The 27,511-nt window shown below is 59.5% G+C and overlaps 1 protein-coding gene across 33 annotated transcripts in view; it reads left to right on the top strand.

Annotated features, from left to right (window-relative positions):
* Window positions 1-25,630, top strand: part of FBRSL1 (fibrosin like 1) — an 83,914-nt gene extending 58,284 nt beyond the window's left edge. For 2 of the 33 annotated variants that reach the window (XM_043488388.1, XM_043488373.1), the window contains 15 exons: window positions 11,404-11,449; window positions 13,978-14,293; window positions 14,404-14,624; window positions 15,328-15,396; window positions 15,565-15,764; window positions 16,481-16,531; window positions 16,729-16,824; window positions 17,372-17,440; window positions 17,590-17,622; window positions 17,836-17,907; window positions 19,157-19,286; window positions 21,447-21,524; window positions 21,688-21,771; window positions 21,948-22,155; window positions 23,532-25,630. In XM_043488388.1, the coding sequence (XP_043344323.1) occupies window positions 11,404-11,449; window positions 13,978-14,293; window positions 14,404-14,624; window positions 15,328-15,396; window positions 15,565-15,764; window positions 16,481-16,531; window positions 16,729-16,824; window positions 17,372-17,440; window positions 17,590-17,622; window positions 17,836-17,907; window positions 19,157-19,286; window positions 21,447-21,524; window positions 21,688-21,771; window positions 21,948-22,155; window positions 23,532-24,369 (2,511 nt within the window). In that variant the 3' untranslated portion in view covers window positions 24,370-25,630. Of the gene's footprint in view, window positions 1-11,403; window positions 11,450-13,977; window positions 14,294-14,403; window positions 14,625-15,327; window positions 15,492-15,564; window positions 15,765-16,480; window positions 16,532-16,728; window positions 16,825-17,371; window positions 17,441-17,589; window positions 17,623-17,835; window positions 17,908-19,156; window positions 19,287-21,446; window positions 21,525-21,687; window positions 21,772-21,947; window positions 22,156-23,531 lie in introns of all 33 variants that reach the window. The other 31 variants (XM_043488381.1, XM_043488385.1, XM_043488376.1 and 28 more) reach the window with 31 other exon arrangements.
* The last annotated feature ends 1,881 nt before the right edge of the window (window positions 25,631-27,511 follow it).

Here is a 27,511-nt window from a genome sequence, read left to right as displayed (position 1 = left end):
ATGCTTTTGGACATAGTCAGAGCTTAAGAACAAATAGGGTGGATGGGGCAGGGGTTAGAGACAGCCCATCCCATCCCCCCAGACTTGAGGCTTTTCCCTGCATGCCCCAGTCCTGCCACAACGGAGAGTTGGATTAGCGTCCACAAGAGGGTTCCGCCCTGTGAGTCCCATCCCCTACCCCCATCCCACCTCCACCCCTTAGCAGGACCAGAGGCATTGCCCCACTCGATGCCTCCCACCCCACTAAGGGACCTGCAGACCAGAGCCCAGTCCCCATTCCCGAGAGAAAGGGCTTTGTAGTTGTTCTGAATGAAAAGAGCCAAGCCTGCCTCCCGCCTCTAGCACTCCCTCCTGATACCCAGAGCTCATGGCTCCTCAGGGCCGGGCTGGTTGGGGTGTCCACCTCATGCTCACTGGACTCGAGCACCACACACTGGGCGGCTCAACCCACAGCAAGTTACACTCTTCAGGGGTGCGGAGACCCAGGGCCTAGAATCAAGGTGTGGGCAGGGCTGTGCTCCCTCCGGAGGAGCCTTCCTGCCTCTGGTGGCCTCAGGCTTCCCGAGCTGGTGGAATGGCTTCCGTCTCCGCGCCTGTAGTCATGCGGCCCCCCGCACCCCCATGACTGTGTCTCCTGTGTGCAGAAGAACGCAGTCATAGGACTTGGGCGCCCAGTCTAGGACGCTCACCTGGAGATCCTGGATCCCACCTGCCAAGACCCTCATTCCAAATATGGCCCCATTCTGAGGTCCTGGCTGTGCATGTCTCTGGGGGCCACACTCAGCCCAAGGCAGGCTGCCCTGTCCTGCCCACAGCCACCTTGTGGACAGCACAAACTGCAGAGGGCTGTTGTGGCCACAGTGCCGAGGATGGCAGAGGGGCCGCTGCCTTAAAAGCTCCATTCTGCATCCCCTCAACTGTACTCCCAAGCCCATCACCAAGCTCCCTCCTCCAAGGCTTTCCGAAGGGTCTTCTCAATTGCATGAAATCTCACATCTCTGGCACAATCTACATTTACCCCCTTGTAGCTGTTTTGCACTAGATTTCCTTTTTCTGGTCAGTGAGGAGGGCAAGCCAGCCCTCTTAGTGACCTTCCGTTGTTCAGTCACTATGTCGTGTCCAACTCTTTGTGACCCCATGGACTGTAGCCCACCAGACTTCCCTGTCCTCCACAATCTCCTGGAATTTGCTCAAGTTCACGTCCATTGTGTCAGTGATGCTATCTAACCATCTCATCCTCTGCCGCCCCCCTCTCCTTTTGCCTTCAGTCTTTCCCATCATCAGGGAAGTATTGAAGCTTCGGCATCAGTCCTTCCAATGAATATTCAGGGTTGATTTCCTTTAGGATTGACTGGCTTGATCTTGTTATCCAAGGGACTCTCAAGAGTCTTTTCCAGCATCACAGCTTAAAAGCATCAATTCTTCGGCACTCAGCCTTCTTTATGGTCCAACTCTCACATCTATACATTACTGGAAAAACCATAGCTTTGACTATACACACCTTTGTCGGCAAAGTGAAGTCTCTGCTTGTTCATACGTTTTATAGGTCTATCATAGCTTTCCTTCCATGGAGCAAGCTTCTTTTAATTTCATGGCTAGAGTCACGGTCCACAGTGATTTTGAAGCCCAAGAAAATAAAGTCTGTCACTGCTTTCACTTTTTCCCCTTCTGTTTGCCGTGAAGTGATGGGACTGGACACCATGATCTTCGTTTTTTGAATGCTGAGTTTCAAGCCAGCTTTTTCACTCTCCTCTTTTAGCTTCGTCAAGAGGCTCTTTAGTTCCTCTTCATTTTCTGCCATTAGAGTGGAATCATCTGCATATCTGAGGTTGTTATTTCTCCTGGCAATCTTGACTCCAGCTTGTGATTCATCCAACTCACATTTCCCATGATGTACTCTGCATGGAAGTTAAATAAGCAGGGTGACAGTATACAACTTCCTTTCCCAGTTTTGAGCGAGTCAGTTGCTCCGTGTCCGGTTCTAACTGTTAAGTCTTCAACCGCATACAGGTTTCAGGAGGCTGGTAAGGTGGTCTGGTATTCCCATCTCTTAAGAATTTTCCACAGTTTGTTGTGATCCACACAGTCAGAGACTTTAGCATAGTCAATGAAGCAGAAGTAGATGTTTTTCTGGAACTCCTTTGCTTTTTCTTTTTCTTTTTTTCCATTTGCTTTTCGGTGATCCAGAAAATGTTGACAATTTGATCTCTGGTTCCTCTCAGTGAGCATTTGTAGATTTTTCTGGCTTTTGCCTCTTTCCCAACACTGGATGCTAGTGCAGACCCTCAGCACTCTGCCCCACCCCCCCCATGTCCTTCCCTCAGCTGAGCCTGCCAGCCTGGCTGAGAGGACCTGGGTTCCAGTCCATGCCCATGAGCTCACTCTGTGTGAGGCCACACAGCCCCTTGGCAAGAACTAACCAAGGCGAAGAAGCTAGGCCCAGGAAACCTGTCCCCCCTCCCTCCAACCCCTGAGCCACACTGGCCTCCTCACATACATAGCACCCTGTCTTGGCAGGAGTTCCTGTCATATGGCCCATGGGCCTTCATCTGTAGCCCCTTGCATCCATTTGCCCCTCTGAGAGTTAGCCACGAGGGAGCCGGCTGGCTGTCACCATCTTAGCCTAGCAGAGGGAAGCCCAGCCACTGACTGAGTGGCAATGGGGTAGGTACTCCTAATGCCTCCTGGTTGTGGGTGGAGCACCCTGCATGGACCCCGTGACAACGCCTCCCCTTGCTCTGCGTAAGGACAACAGGCACAGAACATTGGTTGCTGACCCCGGAACTCTGGGTAGCCATGCTGCTGACCACAGGCCACGAGTGGATTACATCTGTCTGGCCTGAAGGTCTGAGAGACGTCCCTGTGGTCTCCAACAGCTGCCTTTATTCTTCCTGCTAATCTAGTCCCACTCTATTTCTTTCTAGATTTCTATCCTCATTAGATCTTCTCAGATCACACCACTCTCCTTTCTAAAAGGACTTAAAGATGGTCCTGCCTAAAGTCTGGTTTTCCTCCCAAACCAGAGGGTGGGGCCAGGATTGCAGCCTTTCCAAGGACTCAGTGCCCACGTTGGACTTAAGAATGATGTTCGACATGAAGCCGTATCATTACAGGAAGATGGGATCTCCTCCAGGGTCTGAGGCAGCAGTAGGAGAGGCCCCAAGACAGGAGCCAAGGGGGGACATTGAGACCTTGGTCAGACTCAGAAGCTTGTTCTACCAGGGTGATGAGGCCAGGCTAGGGCTGGCGAGTCTCCTAGCTGCTCCTGCTGGTTCCTAGCAACAGCCTAGCCCTCCATTCCCACCTGCTCTCCCCACCCTCACCCTGGCTCCTGGAACCTGTTTCAGCCAGGGGTGAGATCTCCAGGTAGCTGGAGAGGCTGGGTGCAGCCTGGCTGCTCATCTGTAGGACACAAGACAACAGAACACCTTTGGGGGCCCAGAGGATTCAGTTGCTCAACTGGGACGGCGCCTGACCTGGTGGACCAAAGTCACCACCTCGGAGTTCTAAGCTCCATCACCAGCTGCTGACTGACGTCTCCCATGGAACAGTCCCTGTCCCAAAGTCTGGAGGGGTCCCACTCCCTTTCATCCCCACACCTGCTTGTCACAGCAGCTCCTAGCCCAGCTCCCTGCACCCCACCCAGCCCTGTGGTGGCTCCTACAGCAGGGCCTTCTTAATGACCTCATCATCTCTGTCTTCCTCAGACTCCACACACACCTCTTCCTGTCACTCAGCACAGGTGCCCGAGTTCCGTCATGGCCTTGAGGCCCTGTGCCCCCACCCCACCTCTATGGAAGGCCCTGCCAGGTTGTTCCTGCCTCAGGGACTTTTGCACTGGCTGTGGCCGCCCCAGAGGACTCTTCCACAGACCTTCCCTCAGCTTGGCCCTTCTCCTTTTTCAGGTGTCAGCTCAAATGCCCCTCATGGGAAGTCTCCCCCAGCTGCCATTCAGCTCATGTCACCCTTTACTGCCTGCCCACCCTGTCTGACTCATTGCCCGTTTCCCGGCGTATTGCCCATCGCCCCCACTAGGCTGAGGCTGACTCAGGCCTGCTAATGGCGTATCTGGGCAGCTCTGGAGGCCCAAGGGCTTGTTCTTCTGCATACCATCCCCTCATCGGGGTCCTCAATGTGAGGATAGCTGCTGTGACAGATTATCACGAACTTGGTGGCTGAATACTACACTGTTATCTCTCAGTCTGTGGGAGTCAAGTGGACTGGGCTGGTCCCTCTGCAGCTCCAGGAGAATCCATCTGTGGTGTTTTGGAGCTTAGAGAGGGGCCCACACTCCTGGCCCTTTCATCTTCATAGCCAGCAGGGCAGCGTCTTCCCACCTCCCCCTCCCACTAGTAACAACCCTGTGATTAACCTGTGCTCATGGGGTCATCATTACGGATGTGAACCTTGGGCCATAACGAAGGCTGAGTGCTGAAGAATTGATGCTTTTGAACTGTGGTGCTGGAGAAGACTCTTGAGAGTCCCCTGGACAGCAAGGAGATCAAACCAGTCAATCCTAAAGGAAATCAACCCTGAATATTCATTGGAAAGACTGATGCTGAAGCTGAAACTCCAATTCTTTGGCCACCTGATGTGAAGAGCTGACTCATTGGGAAAGACCCTGATGTTGGGAAAGATTGAGGGCAGGAGAAGGGGGCGACAGAGAATGAGATGGTTGCATGTCCACTGACTCAATGGACATGAATGTGAGCAAACTCCGAGAGATAGTGAAGGACAAGGGAAGCCTGGCCATGGGGTCACAAAGAGTCAGACACGACTTAGCGGCTGAACAAAAACAGCATGGGGTCATCTCCCCATCTCACAGTTAATGGATGATCAGCCTCAGTTCCACTTTGCTGTGTAAGGTTCACAGATTTCCAGGCTTCAGGCCCTTTTGCTGCTGACCCCAGAGAGGTACGTAGGGACACCCCCACCCCACTGCATGAATATCTTCCCCTTTGCTACCAGAGTCCTTGGAGCTGGGCTGAGTACTAGAGCCCAGCTGAGTCATGGTGTGGTGGGCACAGGAGCACACAGGCCCACAGAGCCCCCCAGCCTCCAGCCTGAGAGTCAGGATTCTCCCACCAGAATCCCAAGTCCTAGGTCCAGCCTCTGTTGCCTTCCTGGAGGCAGAGCATGTTTTGGTCAGACTGCCAGGGTTCAGATCCCAGTTTTGCTACATACCAGCTCTATGACCTCCAGCAAGTCACCTCACTTCTCTTTGTTTCCTCATCAACAAAATGGGGATGACTGTAGTATGTCCTCAAAGATAAGCATGAGGGCCCAGTGATTTCACGGTTATAAGCCATTCAGCACAGTGCTGCTTGACACACAGTAAGGGCCACATACATGTTATTTTTATGGCAAGAAACTGGATTTGGAGGGATGGTGTTTTAGGGGGCAGGGTAAGGGGTAAATTGATACATGTAAATAGTAAGTAATTCAGTAGAGCAAAAGGACTTAAAAGCCCCACCTAGAGGCTGGCACCATTAGCCATTTGTTCTGTAAGGTTGGAGATTTCTTGTAGGCTGTGCAAGTGCATGTGTTTGCCAGTGTCTTGCCGCCTTTTGAAAAAGGGGGTGCTGGCCCAGCCCTCACAGCTCTGGAACTGGTTCCCACAGTCTCAACTGAATGGCTGCGCTCTTCCCTCCTGAAAGGACCCACCTCTGATCGTTCAGCCTGGGGCAGGTATATGCAGGCCCTGAACCTGGGCTCTGAGCTGTGGGTCCCTGGATGCCTCACCAGAACTGGCATCCTAGTGCCCCCAGTCCCACAGCAGCTTAGAGGTGGGGCTCTCAAACTCCTTCCACAACCATTCCATCCCATTACTCTCCATGGATTTTTTTTTTTTTTACAGCAAGTTTCTTGATTGGGAGTTGTGCTGCTGGCGTCCAGGTGTTGCATCTGTGCGCTGTGGAGTGGAAGATGTTGCCCCATCCACTTGGATCCATATGGGGCATTGTTTTGTTGTTTAGTTGCTTAAGTCGTGTCTGACTCTTGGGACCCCATGGACTGTCACCCTCCAGGCTGCTTTATCCATGGGATTTCCCAGGCAAGAATACTGGCATAGATTGCTGTTTCCTTCCCCAGGGGATCTTTCTGACCTAGGGATGGACCTGTGAATCTCCTGTCTGCTGTCTTGGCAGGTAGATTCTTTACCACTGAGCTACCAGGGAATGGCAGCCCATTCCAGTGTTCTTGTCTGGAAAAGTCCATGGACAGAGGGGCCTGGCGGGCTACATATAGTCCATGGGGTCGCAAACAGTTGGACAGGACTGAGTGACTAACACATGTGTACTCGACTTTCTAAAGGGGCAGTTGTTCCCCTTGGATCTCAATTCTTTTGGTCCACGCAGTGGCTAGATGGCTCCGGAATAGTGGTCAGGGTTGGCCTATGCTGTGCATTTTGCAATTACAATAACTACTGGGACCTCTTCTCCCACTTTGCATCCCCACTTCGCCGATGGTGAAACCGAGGGCAGAGCTTACATCAGACAGATGTGGGGGCTCTGGTGTCCTTCCTTCAAGTCTCAGCTTACATCAGACAGATGTGGGGGCTCTGGTGTCCTTCTTCAAGTCTCAGCTGCTCGACCTCGGCGACTCTGTGAGTTTTCTCCTCTGTAAACTGGGCGTAGGAACCGTCCATATTCGTTGCTGTGAGCATCGGAGGAGTCAGCCCTTACATAGTTTGGTATAGCTGGCACCGCGCCCTGACCTGGTGGCGGGGATGGCACGGCGATTGCTTGAACCCAAACCTGCTGCCCGGCGCGGGCAGATCCACGCCTCGGGGCTGGATTAGTCGGGCCTGCCCGTGCCCCGCCCCCGCCCCGCCCCGCCGCGCTCCCTGGCCGCCGCCTGCGCGCCCGCCAGCAGTGCGCCCGCCGCTGCTGCCGCCGCGGTCTCCGGTCCCCGTGCCGCGCCTCACGGCGCCTGGGACCCCAGTGCGCACTGCGAGCATCCCGGGGCTGGCCAAGTCGGCGTGGGGGTCATGCGTGGCCCGTGCGCCCCCGGCCTGGGTTCGGGCTAGGCAGGGCACGACGGGAGAGGGGCCACCTCGACGGTCTAAGGCTGGCAGGGGCCCGCGCTCGGCCGCCGGCGTCCATGCCGCCCAGCTTAGTCTCTGGCTGTGGTCCGAGGACTAGCGGCGATCGTCAACAGAGCGCGCGGGACCCAGGGCGCGCGCGCGGTGAGTGAGAGCTGGTGACTCCGGGGAGGCACTCGGGACTTTGGAGGCCGGGATTGAGGGAGCCGCCGCCCCCTCTAGAGAACCGAGAGAGGCCCCCGGCGCTCTGCTCATTCCGACTTGGGAGCCGGGCTCGCGGAGACCCCCAAGTACCTCCGCCTGCGCCCCTGGGGCGCACGTGGTGGCAGACCCGCAGAGGGTCCCGGGCCTCGGCCAGGGCGCAGAGGGGCTCGGGTCGTAGGCTGGGTAGGGCGTTGGGCAGGTGGGGGGGCGCGCGCCTTTGTCTGCGCCCCGGCGCGGGCTCGGGTTCCCGGCGCCCGTCGCGCTCACCTGCCCGGAGTTGGAGCTCTTTGTCTGGGGCGGGGCGTGACCGGAGGAGGTTGTGCCGCGTGTCTGGGGCGAGGCTGCCCCACAGGTCGGGTCCTCGCAGACAAAGCGCGCCTTGACCTCCGCCCGCATCTGGGATTGCCTATCTCTGGGGAGTGAGGGCTGGCCCTGACGCTGTTGGTACCGAACCTGCCCCTTCCACGGGGACCTCTAACCTGTACTCTGGCTGAAGTGACCCTTTCCTTCCACCCCTACACGGGCTCAGTGCCAGGGCGGGAGGATACCCGCGCTGCCTGGGTCATGTCCCAGTAGATAATCCTCGGGAAGTTATTAGCACGGGTGTAGTGGTTGCGCTGGGACTGCTCGCCCGCCTTGGGTCAGCTAGCCGGCTCCAGACCCCTTGTCCTGGAAGGAAAAATCACCGAAGGACCTCGACCTGGGACATGTCCCAGCAAGGGCTGGCTTTGTACCTGTGCTGGCAAGGGGGCTGTAGCCTGGGCCGCGGCCCCAGAGATTCTGGGGCCTGAGGATTCCTGTGTTTGTTGAGAGCCTTTTCCAATGGGCGCGGTTGTGCCTAGCCAGGTGTCCAGGCCCTTGCCATGTGGTGGAAGCCTCCCAGGTCCCTGCCTGTGACCCCTTTGGGGACTTGGATCCCTCAACTTCCCTGAGCAAACTTTAACTTGAGCAGTGTGGTGTGGAGACCAGATAGGGAGGGGAGAGTGGCCGGCCCACTGCCTCCTGCCTTTGCCTGGGCAGCATCCCAGGGGTCTCCAGGGCTAGGGAAGACCCTCCCCCATTGCTGCCTGCCCCCTCCTCCTCTCCCCACTCTTCTGCTCCCTTGACTTTCCCAGGGTCTGGGGCGCCACCTCCTGGCTCTGGAAGCCAGTGCTCCAGCCTGGGGCCTTGAAGTGAACCGGAACTGGCCTGGCTGGGCCTCCTCCTGGACTGGGCAAGGGCACCTGCAGCCTTAACTGAACTTGCTGCTCACCCTTTCACCCCTAATCTGGGACCTAGGACAGTCGTGCCCCACGGAAACAAACTTGTTTTCTCAGAGTGATGCCTCTGCTGTTTCCTTCCCATACTATCAGCCTTGGTGCGATGGAGATGCCCTGCTATATCGGAGGAGGGGGTTCCAGGGAGGGCTGGCACAGAGGGTGCAGCTGAGGCACCACCTGCCAGGAGGTAGCCGCCTTTCCCCATCCTGGTGGCCCAGCGACCACACCCCTGGAATGTAATGATAGCTTTGAGACTCAGCCCTTAGCTCATTTGTTTCACCTGCTGAGGGCATGTGATCAGGCACCCCAGGAGGTGTTGGGGACCTCCGTGGGCTGCTTGCACGGGGCCAGGCTCAGAGGGGCTGTCAGGGCCACAGGTAACAAAGACCTTCATGAGGGTATCCTCAGCAGAGGCCAGTGGCAGCCCCTGCTCCTGTTCCTCTCATCTGGGGGGTGCCGAGTGCCCACTCATGCCCTCCTCCCGCTGGTGCAGGGCAGTAAGCAGAGAGGATTTAAACCTGCACCAGTGAGGGAGGCACCCTCAGACTGAGGGGGTCTGGGAATGCCTGGGGGACTCAACCGAAGTTCCTGGGTCAGGGCCCAGGCAGGCCAGCTGGTCAGTTTTGGGGGGCTGGGGGAGAAATGCACACTGCCGTTTGGGGACATAGGAAGGCGCTGGACTGTTTTCAGTCCTGGGGTGACTTGTTCTGCTTTGGTTTTGAAAGATACTCTCGGCTGCTATATGGAGAACTAATTTGTGAGACTATTAATGAGACCAGCTATTAATAATAATTATAGCAGCTGTATGGCCTCAAGTGTGGGTGACATCGGGACCCCCTCCTGGGGTCATGGTGAGGGTCCAGTCCTCTGAGGCTGAGGCCCGGGGGGGTCTTTGGGTGGGCCCTGGGAGTGCAGGAGGATAGGTGACTCGGCCTTCACAGGAGGGTACAGGGCTCCAGGGGCACCTGACCTCATGCCTGGACATGCGGTCATAGCTCCCAGCAGAGCTGGGGCCACACCTGGTGCCAAGCGAGCGGGCATGAGGTGTCTCCACCCAGGCCCTGAGGGGTGGGTGGGCAGCACTGCTGACCTCGCCATCCTGCCCCTCAGACCCCCTGCTCAGGTGGACCACTCACCCCCTGGGGTCTCCTTGAGTGATCCAGGCATTCTGACAGCTGCTGCTCACCACGCAGGGTGCCTTGGGAACCCATGGGAAGAAGTCACAGCCACAGCCTCCCTGATGCCCCCAAGCCCCGGTGGGGGAGGAGCACCCTGGCCACCACCCTCCACGCTGGGGCCTCCCGGGGGGTGGGGGGGGGGCAGGCTGGCAGTCTCCCCTCTGGTCCAGTGCCCATCCAGCCTGAGGCTCAGGGAGCCTGTTTCGGGCTGTTTGCCACCTGTTTTCTTTCAGATGTGGGTTTCCGGGCGGGGTTAGGAAGGTGACCCCACCCTAGCACGAGGTGTGAGGGGCACCATGTTCATGTGAAGGTGTCACGGTTCGCTCTGCATATTTCCATCAGCAGGTCTGGTGTGACCCTGGCCCAGAGAGCTGCTTCAAGCAGCTCCCGCCCTTTCCCTGCAGACCTGGGCTCCAGCCCACGTGGGGCCTCCCTCTGCCTGGACTCTTGTATCTGTTTGTTCACCTGTCATGTCTGTTCTTGCTTTCAATTCTTTGGACAGATGCCCACAAGTGGGATTGCTGTATCACATGGTAGTTCTGTGGTTAGTTTTCTGAGGAACCTCCATACTGCTTGCCATGGCGGCTGCACCATTTTCCATTCCCACCAGCAGTGCACAAGGCTTCCAGTTTCTCCACACCCTCACCAAGCCCAGCCGTTTTCTGTCTTTTCTGATGGTGGCCATTATGGGGCACAGGGGGGTCTCATGTGCCTCGGTACTCAGTCACCCCACCCCTAATAGCAACCACTGGCTGCTTTCTCCCCATGGAAGTCCAGGACGGGGCATCCACAGATACTGGGAGCAGAGTAGCAGTGCCCAGGGCTTGGGGAGATGCGAGGATTGGGGTGAAAGTGGAAGAGCATGTGGTTTCTTTTTGGGGTGCAGAAAGTCTTCTATAACAGGTTGTGGTGAGGGTTGCTCACAGCTCTGTACTTTTCAGTGGGTATGTTGTATGGTGTGTGAATCACATCCCAGTAAAACTGTTTTAAAACACCACCAACTAGGGAGACAAGATCTGCTAAGAACAGCCTTACGGGCCTCTGCCTGTGAACCAGCATGAGGGCCACGTCCTCATCCTGACTGTCCTCACCAAGGTCCTGTGCACGCACGGGCCTCTCCCCAGGAGGGGAGAGGCTGAGCGGGGTCAGGGGGCCCACCAGAAACTGCCGCGCTCCTCCCTGAAGCAGGCTGGCCCCCACTCAGAGGGGCCCACTCCACCCTGGACTCTCAGTGCCTTACGGCGGCTGTGGTCCCCAGACCTGTGACTCAGGCTGGCTGAGGCCTGGCAGGTGGTGGCCTGCAGCCTCGGGGCGGGGGGCATCCCCACTCTGTTCCCCCCACCCCGCTGCCTCCAGTGCCAGGCCCAGGGGTGCCTTCAGGTTCCTGATGCTGGCTCTGCAGGGAGGCACCCAGATTCCCCAATCCTGGCTCCCCACCCAGCAGGGCCACTGAGCCCCCTCATCCCTGCTGAGGGGTGGAACCTTGGGTCCCTGATCACAGGCCGAGTGATCTGTGTACAAGTCCACTGGACCTGGGTGTGGTTGCCCTCCTACGTGGGGGCAGTGGGCACAGAAAGACATGTTCTGCCAGGCTGGGCAGCCCTCATGTGCACTGAGCCTGCCCAGACCTGTTCTCTGGGTGCTAGGGACAGGGGGTAAGGGCCAGGTTCACCCCAGCCTTGTAGGTCACTTTGACCTGACCCTCCTCTCTTTTTTCCAGGCATCTGTGGGCTCCGAGAAACTCTTTGCCCCAGCAGCCGATAAAGGTAAGTGTGTCTCTGGACTCCAGGCCCCTAGAAAGGCACAGGACACACTCCTGAAATGAGCTGGAGGCCCCAAGTTAGCTCTGTCTTGGATTTTAGGTGCAGAGCCTGAGGCCAGAATTAGGTGTTCCCATTTACTGAGGGATGCAAACCACACCCCCAGAAACAGCCACAAGGAAACAGGGGGAGCTGGGAGGAGGACCAGTGTCTCAGCCAGAGCCACACAGATCTGGAGTGGTGGTTCCCAAAGTGGGGGGGGTGTCCCCTATACCCCCTGGGGACCATTAGGAATGTACTTTCCCAGGCCCTTCCCAGGTTCATGGAGTCCCATGCTCTAGGGATGGACAGCAGCTCCCAGCTCATGAAGCGTCCCCGCCAGTGTGGACTAGCCCCCATGGCCACCACCACATGTGTGGCTGTTTATATTAACATGAAACAGACTAGACTCACTCCTCAGCCACACCTGGGCCCTAGCCAGTGAATCCCGAGTGGGACAGCACAGGTGCCTGGCATCCCATCCTCGCAGAAAGCTCTTCTGGCCAGCACCATCCCGTCAAGAGGATAGCCCTTTGTAGCCCAGCCTGTTGGTCGTGGCTGTGGCCCAGAACAGGTGTCATTGGACCCAGCACAGAGAAGGAGTCTTTTTGCTTGGGAGGCTCCCTTCGGACATGACTACACAGGACAGGCCTTAGGGTACCCAGTGCACCACAGGTCCTGCTGGCCTGGTAGCTGGGCATGGCCTGTACGTGCCTTCAGCTCAGGAATCTCTTTCCTCAAGTCAGGCATTGCAGCAGAGCCGATGCCTGCTGAAGAGTCTGGACAAGGAGGCCCACTAGAGGTTCCTTGGAGCCAGGCATGCTCAGCTGACATTTCAGACAGAATTAACGTAGGGTGTTATCAGTTTCAACAAATGACCACAAACCATGTGGCTTGAAACAACAGGCTCATAGTTCTGGAGACCAGAAGTCTGGAGTCAGGTGTGTGCAGGGTTGTGCTCTCTCTAGAGGCTCCAGGGGAGGAGTCCCTGCTGCCTCTTCCAGCTCCTAATACTGCCTGCAAATGTGGGCATCCCCGGGCTTCTGGCTGCATCCTTGCCATCTCTGCCTCTGTCTTCATGTGGCCCCTTCCTCTTCTTGTCTCTTCTAAGGACACTGTCACTGGATTTAGGCACCCTCAACCCCCGATTCCCAGCTGATCTCATCTGGAGATTCTTAGCTTGATTATGGCTACCAAGACCCTTTTTCCAAATAAGGTCACAGTGCCAGGTTCTGGAGGTTATGATTCAGCAGAGTTCAGGGAACTGGGCAAGGCTTTGAGGTGTCCAGAGAGGTGCATAGTTGGAGGGAGTTGATCAATAGCAGTGCTCACGGTTTTGTCAGTGGCAGGAGGCTCTAGAGATTCCAGGACTCTCCAGCAGGGCTGGAGCATTGGGGGCAGGCCTGGGGTCACGTCCAGGTCTGCATGGCCCGTGCCTGCCTCTTTCCGTTCTGATGGCTGCTCTCACTTTGCGAGAGCCTTGCATGTGGAGAAGTGAGAGAGACAGGAGGGGAGAGAGGGCCAGCCTCCCCAGGCAGCTGTGAGCACGTGGGCTGACAGTTTCCTGTCCTCCTTGCAGGAGTGGTGGCAGTGGCCTCCTCCTCAGGTCTGTTCCTAAGCAAACAGGCCCAAGGCAGGGAGGTGTCGCCCTAGCAGAGGAGACATCTCTTTGCCAGCCTGGGTCATGGGTTACACTGCCCTGCAGCCACAGGGGAGGCTGTGGCCAGCATGTCACTCTGCGTGGCTGCCATCTGCATGGGCCCCTGGGCCTGGAGGAGGAAGTGGAGTCAACCAACAGGCCAGATGAAGGAACCACATTCAGTAACCTGAATTTCCATTCCTCCTGGAAAACTGGGATGTCATCCCCTGAAGGCAGAGCTTTTCAGATGGGTGGTGGTGCCTCCCCTGGCCTGGACACGTGCTTTCCACCCGGCCCCTGGGCACGTGACCTGAGACCTCACTCGGAGCAGCTTCAAAAGGAGGGCTTGGAATGAGCAAGCGGGCTTGCTGATGGCCCAAAGGCAGGCCTGGAGCTCAGAGGAGTAGAGGCTCTGGGTGGTGATGAGTTGAGGCAGCCACTTTCTCCCAACAGACTAGGCAAGGCAGAAAGTCTCCCCCAGGGTGAGGACCCAAAAAAGAGCTTAGGCCCTGGGTCTGTCGGGTGGGTCAAGAAAGAGCAGCCACTCACTCAAGTGACGCTACCGTGGTGGGAGATAGGGCGGCAGACCTTGGAGTCCAGTGCCCAGACTGAGCCGGCTTTCTCATGCATTTGAGTCTCCCTCCATAAAACAGGGCCATAAGAGCCCCTGCACTGAGATGGCCATGAGCAGGAGGTGCATGACATACCTTGGTGGTTGGCCCTCCAGACAGGTAGCCGCCTTGGGGAGCAAGGGGTGGGTTATACCAAGGTGTTGTGGGCAGGGGCTCTGCGCCACCTAGTTCCCCTTTGGAAATGATCCTGAACCCCAGACTCACCCCCGCCGCTCTCTCCGCAGGCCCCACTCTGGGCGAGAAGTCCGAGGCCAAGACCGGGGCAGCGCCCAAGGTCTCGGGTCTGGAGCGCAGCCGTGAGCTGAGCACCGAGCCGCCCTTCCTGGCCCCCGTGCGCAGCCCCGCGCCAGTCCTGCCCTCCGCCAGCACCGCGGCCAGCCCGCTGGTCAAGAAGGAAGCCCCGGCGCTGCCCCGCCTCGCCCCGCAGCTGCCACCTGCACCCTCGCAGCCCCGGGCCCCGCTCCTGACGCACGTGCCTCTCCCTCCGGGGGCCTTCCCAGGCCCCGGCCCGGCCGCGCACAACGGCCTGCACAGCCTCAGGTGGGCACAGCCTCAGGTGGGCGCGGGGCCGAGCCTGCGCGGCCTCAGGCGGGCGCGGGGCGGCGCGGAGGCGGGGCGCGCGGCCGGGCACTGAGCGCCCCTCCCTGCAGCAGGAGCAGCAGCGCCAGCAGCGGTGCCAGCCTGGGGCTCGCCAAGCACGCGTCCCTGTCGCCTCACGGGCCGGGCCCCCACCTCTCTACCTCACACTTGGCGCTCCGCTCGCAGGCCCAGCACCAGCACCACGCGGCGGCCATGTTCGCCGCGCCCCCGACACTGCCCCCGCCCCCGGCGCTGCCGGCCAACAGCCTGGTCATCCCAGGACACCCCGCCGGTAGGTCTGGGTGCCGTCGGTGGGGCCAGGGTCACTGCCTGTTCCCTCTCCACTCTGGGCTCCTCACCCCTGGGCAGGGAGGGACGTGCCCCTGGGAAGCGGGGACTGGCCTCGGAGAGACAGACTTCTCTCCCACCTGCTCCTCCAGACCATCAGTGCAGGGCAGAGGACACTTCCTGTCAGGGCCTCAGTTGTGCACACACACAGATTCGCGCGTGCACACACGTGTACACGGATACACACTCCCTGCTCCATTCTGAACCCTTGCCAAGCCTAGTAGGGCAGTTGGGAGCCGGGAGTTGGTATAACTTGGAGCTGCTCAGTCGTCACTGCGATGAGGGCTCCCAGGGCCTGCTGTGTGTCTCTTCCCATCCCTCGGTCCCTAGGCTGCTGTAGGGGCAGGGGTGGATAGGGCTGAATTGTGGGGTAGCGGGGCCCCAGATGAACTGCAGCTAGCCTGACCTCTCCCTCACTGCTTGATTCCAGCCAAGTGCCCCCCTCATGGCCGAATCTTAGGTCACTAAGGATTTTTCATGGGTCTCCAATTCTTTTCTAAAAGTCTGAGCCCAGCTCAGTTGGGGGCACCTCAGTGCCCCAGGCTGGGACCAAGACAATGGTCTGGGGAGGCGGGGACGGGCAGGGCTCCCCGACAGGGCTGTCTCGGGCTCCCGGGGTGGCTCACCGTGTTCTCTCTTGCCTTTAGATGCCAGCCTGTTGATCTCATTCAGCCAGCCAATCATGTATTGCCAGCCTCATTCGGGGATTCTGATTGGTACTTGGTCACAGGCACCTCTCTTACCTCCACCCTGGGGCCCGCACGTAGCGAGCGGCCACCACGGCTTGGCCTGCCGAAACCGGGAGTGCCAGGTGACTATCCGCCTCGCCCCGCCGGGAGCCCGCGGCCGACGTGCCTCTCTGTCTCTCTCTTTTTCTCTTGTAGATCACGAGCTGCTCAGGCAAGAGCTGAACGCGCGTTTTCTGGTCCAGAGCGCCCCCCTGGGCCCGGGAGCTCTGCTGCGGGCGGAGTTCCACCAGCACCAACACACACACCAGCACACACACCAGCACCAACACACATTCGCCCCCTTCCCTGCCGGGCCGCCCCCGACGCCGCTCCTGCCACCCGCCGCACCCCCGCCGGTGCGTAGGCTGCGTGCCGGCAGGCGGGAGGGGGTGGCCCGGGCGCGGGACACGCAGCAGGCACACGCAGACGCTCTCTGCACGCATGCAGGCTGACACCGTCCGCTCGGTCCGCCTGTCCGTCCAGCCCCTCCTCTGGTTCCCCCCATCCCCCGCTCCCAGGTCATCCCATGAAGCTCCCTGCCCTGGGCCATTCTCTTGGGCTCGGGTGAACACCCCGTCCACATGACCGTGGGGCCAGTTGTACCCATGTCAGGTCCTCAGTGTCTCAGTTGGCAGCAAGGCAGCAGGTCAGGAGGACCAGGACTAGGGGCCATGCAGATCAGGACTCTTCCCATGTTCCTGAGCCTCAAGATCTCATCCCCAAGCCAGCTGCTGTGGGCAGAGTCCCCTCCCAGCTTTGCTTTGGCACTGGCCAGTTAGCAGTGGCCTCAGTGTGCCCCTGCAGCTTAACCACCAGCCCTGGGCTCCATGCCCTGCCCTCCCAGTCATGGCTGCAGACACCCAGGTGGGCGAGTCTGTACCTCCTATGCTGAGGTCACTAGAACGGGGAAGGGCCATGGGCCAGCACCCTCGGGGAGCCTGGAGGACAGCTGGCTGGAGGCCGCCAGCCTCATTCTGGCCGCTGCCTGGCCCGACCGTGTGGGTGGGAGCTTGGCCAATGGAGGGCATCGGCAAGGTTGGGAGGCCTCACTCTCTGCCTCCTTCCCTTCCAGTTTGACAAGTACACGCCCAAGCTGGACAGCCCCTACTTCCGACATTCCAACGTGAGTGTCCCTGTGTGCCCTGGGATCGCCAGGCAGGGTGGGGGGTGTGGAGGTCCGGCTGCGCCTTGTCCAAGTAGCTTCCCACCTAGTGCAGGCGTGGCAGGGTGGGGACCAGAGGGCCAGGCCCCGCGCCCCTACCCAGGATGTCCGAGTGCCCGGCAAGGCCCCTGGAACACCCCTCCCGCCTTCTCTTGCAGTTTTTCCCGCCCTTCCCTCCGGCCGTCCCAGGACTGCCCGCCCTGCTCCCACACCCAGGCCCCTTTGGATCCCTGCAGGGTGCTTTTCAGCCCAAGGTACCAGCTGCTCCCGGGAGGGGGTGGGTATGGTGGGCAGGGGCTGCAGGACCGCCCCCCCCATCCAGCATCTCTCAGGGCAGTCATGATCCCGGGTGGCACCTGAAGGGCTTTCACCTCAGTGCAGAATATCCTGACCTTCGGGGCCAGGAGAGCCTTGCTTCACTTGTTGGCTCCTCAACTGGGAGCACTCAGGGTTGGGGGGTGGGAGGAGCAGTGCAGAGGAGCAGAGGTGGAGTGTGGACAGCAGCCGCCCAAGGCCATCCACACTGCAGGAGGCCTAGGTACCAGGGACCGGGCTTGCTCTGCCCACCTTCCCTGCAGCAGGGCTGCCTTTACCCGGCACAGCGATCAGAGCCTTCTCCTGCCCCCTTTTCAGAAACCTCCGGACGGAGGGTGTGGTGGGAAGCCAGACCATCCCGGGTGACAGCGTGCAGGGCCCCACAAGGAGGGCAAGGCGGACACCGGTGCCCTGGGGAGGGGTTTGGTGCCACCTGGGCACGGAGCCTGCAAAGTGGTCTCGTGCGGTGTCCCTCTCTCCCCTCAGACTTCAAACCCACTCGAGTTAACAGGCCGGGCCAGTGCGGTTCACACCCTCCTGCAGAAAGCCCCCGGGGTAGGTGGCAGCGGTGTTCTTGCCTCTCTCCTTCCCGGGTGGGCGTCCAGCCAGCATGGCTCCACGAGGCTCACATAGTCCCCCCTCCCCAACTCCTCGGGCTTGACTGCTTGCAGAGCCTGGGTCTAACACTTCTCCTCTGTCAACAGCAGGTGTCCGACCCGTACCGGACAGCAATCAGGGTGAGTGTGTGCGTGCTTGCATGTGTAAGGTCTGTGTGTGTGCCTGTGTGTCTCACCTTGGGAGGAAGGGGCCCGGCGGGACCTCGGGGAGGGTCTGAGGCCAGGGAGGACTCCCTGGGGTGGCCCAGGGGTGCCCTGTGACCGCAGGGATCTGGGGGTGGGGCGTGAGGAGACGGTTCTGGCCGCGAGGCTGAGCCCATCCCCCCGTCGCAGAAGCCGGGGAAGTGGTGCGCTGTGCACGTGCAGATCGCCTGGCAGATCTACCACCATCAGCAGAAGATAAAGGTGAGCTGGACTGCTCGTCCTGCCAGCCAGGCCTGCGGTTCAGAGGGCGCCTCTCTTGGGCCAGGCCCTCCCCAGCGTCCACACGTGTGCGCATGTGCCCCTTGCCCCAGCGCTGGGCCGGGCCAGCAGGGGTCGGATCTGGGGAGCAGGACAAAAGTGTATGGGGAACTCAAAGTCACATCCCAGCCGGTCACCCGGGATGACCCAGGCAGGGTTATCCTGCTGGGCCTCCCTGCTGTCAGTCAAAGCTCTCCCAGGGAGCATTTGGCCCGGCCCCCCCTTTCCCCCAAGTGTTTATTAAGTGTCTGCTGTGGGCCATGGACAAAGTTGAACATAAGTGCTCACGGAGCCTGCATGCTCCTGGGGGGGACAGGTGGTGAAGAGGAACCCAGCTTGAGGCCATCCTCCCCCCAGTGGGTGATGCCAGATGCCCTGGCTGAGCGATGCAGGGAAGAGGCGGCCCTGGGAAGCCTGGGGACTTGCAGCCAGGGAGAGTGGGCTGGGGTGCTGAGGGAGGCCAGGATGGGATCCTGCACCCTGTATCACAGAAGGGTCTCCACACTTCTGTCTGTCATCTCAGGTAACACGTTACCCTTACTCAAGGTATTTTTAAATCATCACGCTTTAAGTGGGTTACAAAGGACAAGTCACAGAAAGGGATTTATGACGGATTAACATACACTCAGGTAGCGTGCCTGGAAGGTGCGCAGTGGAGGAGGCAGGGTGGGGGCACCCCTCTGTTGTCACCACAGCAGGAAGAACTGGGACGGACTTGGCCCGCCCATGCCTCCCGTGGCCCTAGTGACCCAGGGACTGGCATCTTAGTTTTATTTAATACATTTAAATTTTAATACTCATGGTAAATTTAGCCATTGGAAAACTGGAAAGACTCGGGTACGCGCATGTACTTTTCCAACTCAACTTTACAAAATCTAAACAGAGTATTTCTAATGAAAATGTAGCATCCAAATTGAGATGAGTTTTAAGTGTAAAACACCAGCTTTCAAAGACCATATAAACAGGAGCGAAACGCCGCAATCGGGAACCTCCTATATCGACCACACGTGACGACGTTTCAGTTCCCCCGCATCGCTGACACGTGGTCAGGATGGCTCTTACCTGTCTCTCCGCCCACTGAGCGAGGCCAGCGGAGCCGGGGGCATCACACCTTGTCCAGCTCATCGGCAGCCTGGTGGCGAGCAGGACAGAGGCCCGGCCTCCGGCCCCTATACACGCTCTGTCCCGGCAGATGCAGCTGGAGCCCCACAAGCTGGACGTGGGCACCAAGCTGGACTTGTTCAGCAGACCCCCCGCCCCGGGCGTGTTCGCCGGACTCCACTGCCCGCAGGACCTGGCCCGGCCCCTCTTCTCCAGCTCGGGTAAGGCGGCCTGGCCCAGGGGGGCTGGCGGCCTGGCCACCGTGCAGGCCCGGGGGTGGCCTGGCAGCCGCGCTCTCGCCTTTCTCCTCTGGCTTGTGTGGGCAGCGCTTTTGTTTCTCCAGCTATAGCAGGTGGGGTCTGGCAGTCCTGCCCGCCTCAGGCTTCTCCCTCCACACCCCCAGAGGTGTCCCCACCTCTGACCTGACCCTGCCCATGCTCTGGCCCAGGACGCGCTCCTCTCTGGGGCTTCCCTCCCAGGAAGGGTTTGGCTGTTGTCCGAATGGTGGGAAACTGCTCCAGAGCCGCTGTTCCGGGCTCACCTCCGCCAGCAGCCACACCACAGCTTCACTGTGTCAGGGTCCCTAGGACCATCGCTGGGCTGGCAGCGCCCCCGGGACTCAGCCCATGTCTCACACCCCACCAGCTATATGCATTGTAGCCAAGGGACCTACATCTGTCAGCAAGGAATGGAGGAGAGGGTGGAAGTGGGTGTCTCCTGAGCACTGCCCGAGGAGCCCCAGGACGCACTTTATTCCCCAGAAAGGAGCCCTGACAACAGGGTGAGAGGCTGTCTCCCAGGGAAGCTTGTGGGGACCCAGCGTCCTGGCTTCTTACTGGGGGCCAGTCACGTAGGCACCTATGTGTGCCTGGACCAAAACCCAGACTCCCGAAAGGAAAGCGGGTGCTCAGCACAAACCACACTGCACAACCTGAACACATGTGAGTGAGGCATTCCCATCAGAGGAAGGTGAGAAACCTCCTGAAACCCGAGTTCCCAGGTGCCGGCCCAGGGTGATGGTCTGGAGGCCACAGGGCAGCTGCTCCCACCTCCCCAGCCGTCAGGCCCTTGAAGGATGTCACCTCCTCAGAGAACCTTCCCTGACCACTCCTCACATCCACCGTGTTCACACTCTGGCACAAGCTCACGCTTGCTTCCTGTCATGTCAGTCCCTGCAGACAGCCTATTAGCGCACCAGTGTGATGGGGTCATGCTGGCTGGCCTGTGAGCTGGGCAGCTCTTCCCAGCCCCCACTCCACCACCCTCATGGCCTCCAGTCCCCAGCCAGGGCAGAGACGTCTCCCAGGTGTCAGGGTCCCTCAGAAAACAGAGCGCCTCCCATCTGGGCCTCAGCCCTGGCGGCCAGCAGACTTCTTAGGCCATAGCCTACAGACTGTGGCCTGGGCCCCTGTGTGCTTCCCTCCACCCATGGCCTCGTCCTGCTGTGTGCCCACTTCCCCCAGCACATGCCCCACCCAGACCAGGGCCCTGCTGTCCCCGCCTGACACCTGGTCACCCCCTCCCCCCAATCTGGCGTGTGTTTCTTCCATCCTCTTCCCCAGGGAGTATCGGCTCGTTGGCCTTTCCTTGGGGTGTAGCTTTTTAAGGCAGCACGTTCCCCTGACTGCCCTCCACATGCTCTCATAGCATCCTCTTCAGCACTGGACCAGCTGTTTCCTAACTTCTGGTTTGATTTCTTCATAAGGTCACTTAGAAATGAGATCACGTTTCTAGGTGGAAGCTCTCTGGGAACTAATCCTGCATTTGTCTGGGTGGAAGAGCCCGCCTGTGACTCCCACGGCAGGCAGACAGGAGCACTCCATTGTTGGGGTCCCCACAGGTGGAGGGAGCTGGAGAGACAGGAGAGGGCACCCCTCTCACAGGTCTCACCAGAAATTCACCTCTAGACAGAAGGTGGGACGCCCTAAGCGGCAGAGTCGGCCCTTGACCCAGCAGCCCCTTCTCAGGACTGGGCCCTCCAGATTGGGTTCTGAGGGGCATCAGGAGAGCGGGGCTGACACCGCACCGATGCTTGTGGGCTGCGGCCTGCAGCCAGGGGACACCACCGGAGGGGCTGCCGTCTTCGGGCCGTGGTCCATCTGCACCAGGCCACACTCACTGTCACATGACCAGCATTGTTTGTTAGCTCTGGTTGGGCCCTCTGAGGGTAGCTGGCTGGGGGAGTAGCGCCTCACGGCTCAGCCTCAGGCCCTTCTCTGCCCTGTTTCCTCCGGGGCCTTCACTGCCATCAGCACCTCCCTCCCTGCTCCCCTGCGTCGTCCTCCAGACTCAGGGAGATGAGAGCCTACCTCCTAGCTGGTCCTGAGCTTGGAAGGGGAGGTGGGTGCACCCGGGCCTCCAACAGCCTCCCCCCTCTCCAGGTGCCACCCATCCCGCCGCCAACCCGTTCGGACCCTCAGCGCATCCTGGCAGCTTCCTGCCCACTGGTCACTTGACAGGTAGGTGTCCCCTGAGGTCTGTGCAGTCTGGCTGGCCTGTGCTGACCCCCAAGAACCAGGGCACCCTCGGATTGTGCAGGTGGTACCTGCCAGGTTTTGGAGCCCCGGGGTGGGGGAGGTCCCGGTGCACACAGAAATCCCTGAGTGTTTGTTGTCCCCACAGACCCTTTCAGCAGATCAAGCACCTTTGGGGGCCTGGGGAGCCTGGGCAGCAACGCCTTCGGAGGCCTCGGCAGCCACACGCTGAGTGAGTGACCCTGCCCCCTGCTCTCCCCTCATGCGGGCATGGGTGTGCATCAGGGCACACCGGGTGGACTGTCACCCCTCGTCTCGGGGCACACGCAGGCCTGGGGTTGGGCATCTCCCAGTGTGTGCTCCTCCCTGGCACCCTGGCCTCACCCTCTGCCACCACCCCCACTCCAGCTCCCAGCGGCGGTGGCATCTTTGCCCCCAAGGAGGGCCCCACGCTGCATGGCCTGCCCAGCCCCCACGAGGCCTGGAACCGGCTGCACCGAGCGCCACCCTCCTTCCCCACGCCACCCCCGTGGCCCAAGCCTGTAGACGCCGAGCGGGTCTCAGCCCTGACCAACCACGACCGAGAGCTGGACAAGGGCAAGGAGGAGCGGGACCGGTGAGTAGGGGCCCCTCCACTTGCTCGTTCTGCCAGCTCCCTGACCCCCCCCACTTTGGCCCCCACCCCCACCCAGCACCTGCAGCCCCCAGCCACCTCTGCTGAACCCAAGGGCGCAAACTGAAATCTCCTTCTGTGGGAGGACACAAAGACTGCAGAAAGACCAGGGGAAGGGGACCCCCGAGTCCACACACACTCCACCTTGTTCCCACAGAAGACTTGCTGGGGCACGGTCTGGGCAGGTGCCATCCAGGATGAGGGTTACTTCTTCCAAGGCCCTGGCAGGGACGGTGGGCTTCTGGACCACAGTGGGGTCTGGAGGTGGGCTGCTGAACCACCAGGGGGTGCCAGGTCTGGGAGGTACACCTGTGGGGAGCTCCCTGGGCTGGAGGATGGGAGCTGAGGTTGTGTGTTCCCACCCCTCACCCCACGGGCAGCAGAGCTAGGCCAGGGCAGGGCAGGAGGGAGCCTGCATTAACAGGTGAGTGTCAGAGTCCGGGATTTGAGTCATGGGCCAGCATGCAGACAGGAGCAGGGGAAGGCCCCCTGGCCAGCCCTTCCGGCCAGGTCCAGGCATTGCTGCAAGCTAGGTGTTGGGCAGAGCCTGAGAGCACAGTGAGGGAGGGGCTGGCCTAGAAGATAACGGGGACAATTGTCACAGGCCCCAGGAAGGGTGCTGGGGAGCAGCCCAGGGAACTGCAGCCCCCCGTGGGGACATCAGGGTCAAGAGGGCGGGCTGCAAGTACAGTAAGAGTGGCCAGGTGCAGCAGTGAAGGTTGGAAGGGGACCTGGGCACCTGATACGCTTAAGCTCAGCTGCCATCCCAGCCCCTCATCAGGGTGGAGGCCATGCCCACCTTGCTCCCAGCCTCAGGGCCAAAGGGCTAAAACGTAGAGTGGCGCCTCATGGGTGAGAACCAGACTGGGATGGGGCGGGCGGAACTCTGTGAACCCCAGCCAGGCCACACACACCCACCAGAAGAGGGTTTCAGAGCCCCGTCCCTCTAAAGGATCAGTGTGTCTGAGGGGGCATGGAGCCCCCCCCTCCCCCCACTGAAGGGCTTCTCCTGGCTCAGGGGCTCAGTGGCCTGGGTTCTGGTGAAGTCTGTGCTGCTGCTGCAAAGTTGGGCTCCAAAGTTGCCTGTGGGCGGGGAGGCAGGTATGGGGGTGCCCTTGGGGGGGTGTGGGTTATGATCACCATGTGTGTGTTGATGGGTGCCACTAGCAGTAATCGCACAGGAACCTAGGCTGCTAAGTGGACACACCCACACACAAGGAGCCTGAGGTGCCGCATTGAGGTGGGACCTTGGTGGCAGAGGAGCTCACTGCAGGGTGTCGCGTCAGGCTGAGCGGGGATGTCTGTATTGTCACTCCCAGGGACCTCCTGGAAAAGACACGCCTGCTGAGCCGGGCCTCTCCGGCGGCGCCCGTGGGCCACCCAGGCAGTGGCCTCCTGCTCCGGGGCCAGGGCGATCCGGGCCGGCCCGGGATCCCCACCGAACGCGAGGCTGAGCTCCGCATCAAGGAGAGCCGCTCCCCGGCCAGGGAGGACGGCCCCAAGCCCAGCAAGATGGCCCTGGGGGAAGGCCTGCGCCTGGCCGGTCTCCTGGGCCGTGAGCCCGGGAAGCCGCACGAGGCGTCGGCCGAGCGGTCCCAGAGCGAAGTGAAGGTCAAGGAGGAGCGCGGGGAGGACGGCGACGCGCCCCCACAGCCCGGCCCGGGCCCCGTGGGCCGCGAGCGCCCAACCTTTGCGTGGGAGCCGCCGCGCGACGCCTACCGCGGCCCGGAGCTGCCCCGCCGCGCCCCGCCAGGCCCGGGCCCTGCCGCCCTCCTCGAGCCGCCCGAGCGCCCCTACCGGGACCGCGAACCGCACGACTACAGTCCGGAGCGCCTGCGGGAGGCGCGCCGCGACGAGCTGGAGCGCGCCCGGGCCGCGCACCTGGACGGCGCGGCGCTGCTGCCGGCGCTGGGCGCCCTGCACTACCCGCGCCTCGCGCCCGCCGCCGCCGCGCTGCACAACAGTCTCCTGACGCGGACCCCGCCCGCCGCCTCCGCCGCCGCGCTCGGCGCGCCGCCTCCGCTGGTGGCCGCAGGCGGGCCCCCCACGCCCCCCGGGCAGCCGCGGAGCAGGACTACGCCGCTGGGGGCCCGCGCGCCGGGCGAGGCCCGCGACTACTCCCCTTCCCGCAACCCCCAGGAGGTGGAGGCGCGGTAGTGGCCGCGGGGCCGCTCCCTCCAGGAACGCACTGCTGTCCACTTTTCTAAACCTCCGTTTCTAGAACTTAAGCACAGTTCCATCGGCCCTGGGGTGGCGACGCTCACTTTTCCACTCGCAGCGTTGGGGGTGTCACACACAGTTTTTCTGGGGGTGATCTTTTGTTTTCCGAGCTTGAGATTAGGCTACTGGAAAAAAAAAAAAAAATTCAAGTTTGTACCTTTTTCCCACAGGTGAGAAGCATTTTTAATAGATTTGTATTTTTTTCAACTTTGTGCTCTTTAGACACTTAAGAGAAACGAAAGACACTTTTGCTTTTTTACTTTTAGTTTGGTTTTGCAATTTAATGGCCTCAGATCCGTCTCCAGAACCCCTGGGGTTTTTTTGTCTTATTTATGGAGGAAAAAAAAAAAACGGTCATTTTGTCCAATGCACTGTGAGGCCCCCACTCAGGCCCGGCCCTGGCCCTCCCTTGGTACTTGGAACCGAAGTTACAGATATATATTAAGATAATAATGTACAAAGCTTTTTTTGCCTTATTATGCAGAAGTGTAAAAGGGTTTCTTTTTCGGTTTGTTTTTTTAAAAAGAAAAATGAAACTGTAAATAGTCTGTTAATATAAATATATGATGTTATTAAATTCTTAACCTAGGTAGACTTTATAAAAACAGTTTCTAGAAATTTCTCTGGTTATTTGTTTAAGGTGGTCACAACAACCCACCCGCTGTCAGTTGGAACTGCCCTCAGACGTTTAATGGCAGCAACATCCTTCAACTATGCAAGCGCTTGAGCGGCCAGGCCGCTGGGGGACCGCAGAGCGGCCCTGGGACGTGCGTGCACCTCGGGCTGGCTATGCGGTGGCCTGGGGATCCACCCTAGATGAGTAGGGATTGGGAGGTAAAGAGGCTCAAGGCTGATCACAAAAGAAATAACCTGTGTTTCTTCTCCACGGAGGCCGTCAGAAGACATTGGTCTCATGTTCTCCCACCTGCCAAGGCTTTGGCATGATTTTCTTTCGGTTTCAGTCTTACTTTCATAACCCCGTGAATGTCACCGTGCCCTGTCGTCAGTATCCCTTCTTTCCTGACGTCCACATCTGTGTCCTGAGCGTTGGAGCCTCGGTTTGGCCATCCCTGGCTGTTTGCTTTATTCCGTTCTGTACTTTCAACCCCGTGTTTTCACGGTAGACCCCAGTTATTTTAAACAATCTGTTCTCACATCAACCAATGAAGGTAAATACAGCCTTGATTTTGGATGAAAAGGTGGTTGAGTGTTTTGTGGGGCTTTGTGGCAGGTGGGGGTAATGTACCCGCCCCCAGTTACTTCCCCCAGCCCCTGGCTCCTGCCCTCCAGGTCTGCCCTGCCTCCCCTGGGCTCGCTCCCCAAAGCAGTTCCTGCTGCCAGGGCTCCTCCCTCTGACCTTTGCTGGCATCTCCATCTTGCCTTCAGGTGCTTTGGTCCCACAGTCCCCACCCTGTCACCTGCCACATCACCCCAGCCCCGAACTTGTCCTCTGGGTGGTTTTTCTCTGTGCACTGGGGGCCAGGGTGCACGTCCTCAGGAGGGGTGGTCTCGCCCCCTGCTCCCCTAGGAGAGCAGGTAACCATTGTTGGAGAGGGGAGATCTCAGCAAGGAGGGGCACAGGGGCAGACCTGCTGCCCTGACCTGCTGGAGGACACAGGCGTGGGGGTGCCCGCCCTGCAGTGGGGACCTCAGCTGCTTGTGCTCAGCACTGGGTCTGTACCCCTACCCTGGCATGGTTTGGAAATGGGGCCCTGGCACTGCACCCCAATTGGATTGGCTTCCTAGGGTGAGGAGCCTGGCTCAGAACTGCCTGGAGCCTAAGCCCATTGGAGTCCCCATGGAGAGCTGGCGGAGGAGGGGGCAGGGGCATGCCCTTCATCCCCAGGGAGACGCTCCTGGTCACTTGCGGCCAGAGCACCCTCCAGGGCCTTTTCCACAGGAGTTTGGTTCCCAGGGACCAGCCCCAGCCGGCCATAGTGCCTTCCTCCTGCACGGCTTGGTTTGCCTTTGTCTCATTGGTAGCCTCCACAGCAGAGTGTCAGGAGCAACCTGTCACCGTGCTCTGCTGATGGACTGTGGGAGGCCGGTGACCACACCCTGGGCTGCTCCGCCCGGTCACCCGGGCCACACCCCACAGCGCTGCAGGGTCCCCGTGGAGCAGACCCTGAGAAGCAGAGACCCAGCCAGCTCGGCACCCAGGGCCCTGGGGCCCCAGGCGTAGGTGTAGTTGGAGGATGGATGCCATTCAGGGTCTGCCCTTGACCGAGACCACTTGGGAGCCCAGGGATGAAGGGATTAAATGTTTGAGTTAAAGCCAAATGACAGTCTGCATTGAACCACAGGGACACGGCGAGGAGGCCTGTGCTTCTTACCTGGTTTCAGAGGAGGGCCCTTGGCAGCACGTCACCTGCAGGGTAGGGTTGGTATCTGCCCTGGGGCAGGCCATCTCTAAGGGATCTTGTTTCCAAGGGATCACGTTCTCTAACGGAATGTCTTCCCAAAGGGCATGATTTTTCATGGAACAAAATCACCAGTGGAATTCTGCCCGCTGGGGGGCGCCCTCCATACCGGCATGTTTCAGAACAACAGTAACCTACGATAGTGGCCCCCAGGGACCGTGCGCTGTCAGGCACCAGCCTCCAGGAACCCACAGTCCACACTGCAGCGCCATCTCCAGGAAACGTCTATGAAGTTAAATGATTGTCAAATAAAATGTTTCAATAAAAGCATTAAAAGATAGAATTTGTAAAATTGCCTAGAAAGTTAAAAAGATAGTGAGCTGAAAATGTGAGAAAAGCTGAACAACCTCCCAGGATGTCCAGCCTCCAACTAATAGAATTTGGGGAAGAATAAAAGCTAAGTGGAGTGGAACATCTTAAAGTAGCGATCTTACAACATCCTGGTCAAATACCAGCCAAAAAGACATTTCAGACACGCGAGGATTCAGACATATATTAATTCACTGCATCTTTTCTTTAGGGGCTGCTGGAGGACATACTGTCGTAAAATAAGGGTGCAAACCAAGAGAAATGGGGTGCCCAGGAGGATGCCCTTAGGACCCAGGAAGGAGGCCTCTAGGGAGGCTGTTGCCACCAGTCTTGCAGGTTTTCCCCATGTG

Source organism: Cervus canadensis, chromosome 1 (assembly GCF_019320065.1).
Source record: "Cervus canadensis isolate Bull #8, Minnesota chromosome 1, ASM1932006v1, whole genome shotgun sequence".
Taxonomy (NCBI): domain Eukaryota; kingdom Metazoa; phylum Chordata; class Mammalia; order Artiodactyla; family Cervidae; genus Cervus; species Cervus canadensis.
This window is presented reverse-complemented; position numbering and strand designations above follow the sequence as displayed.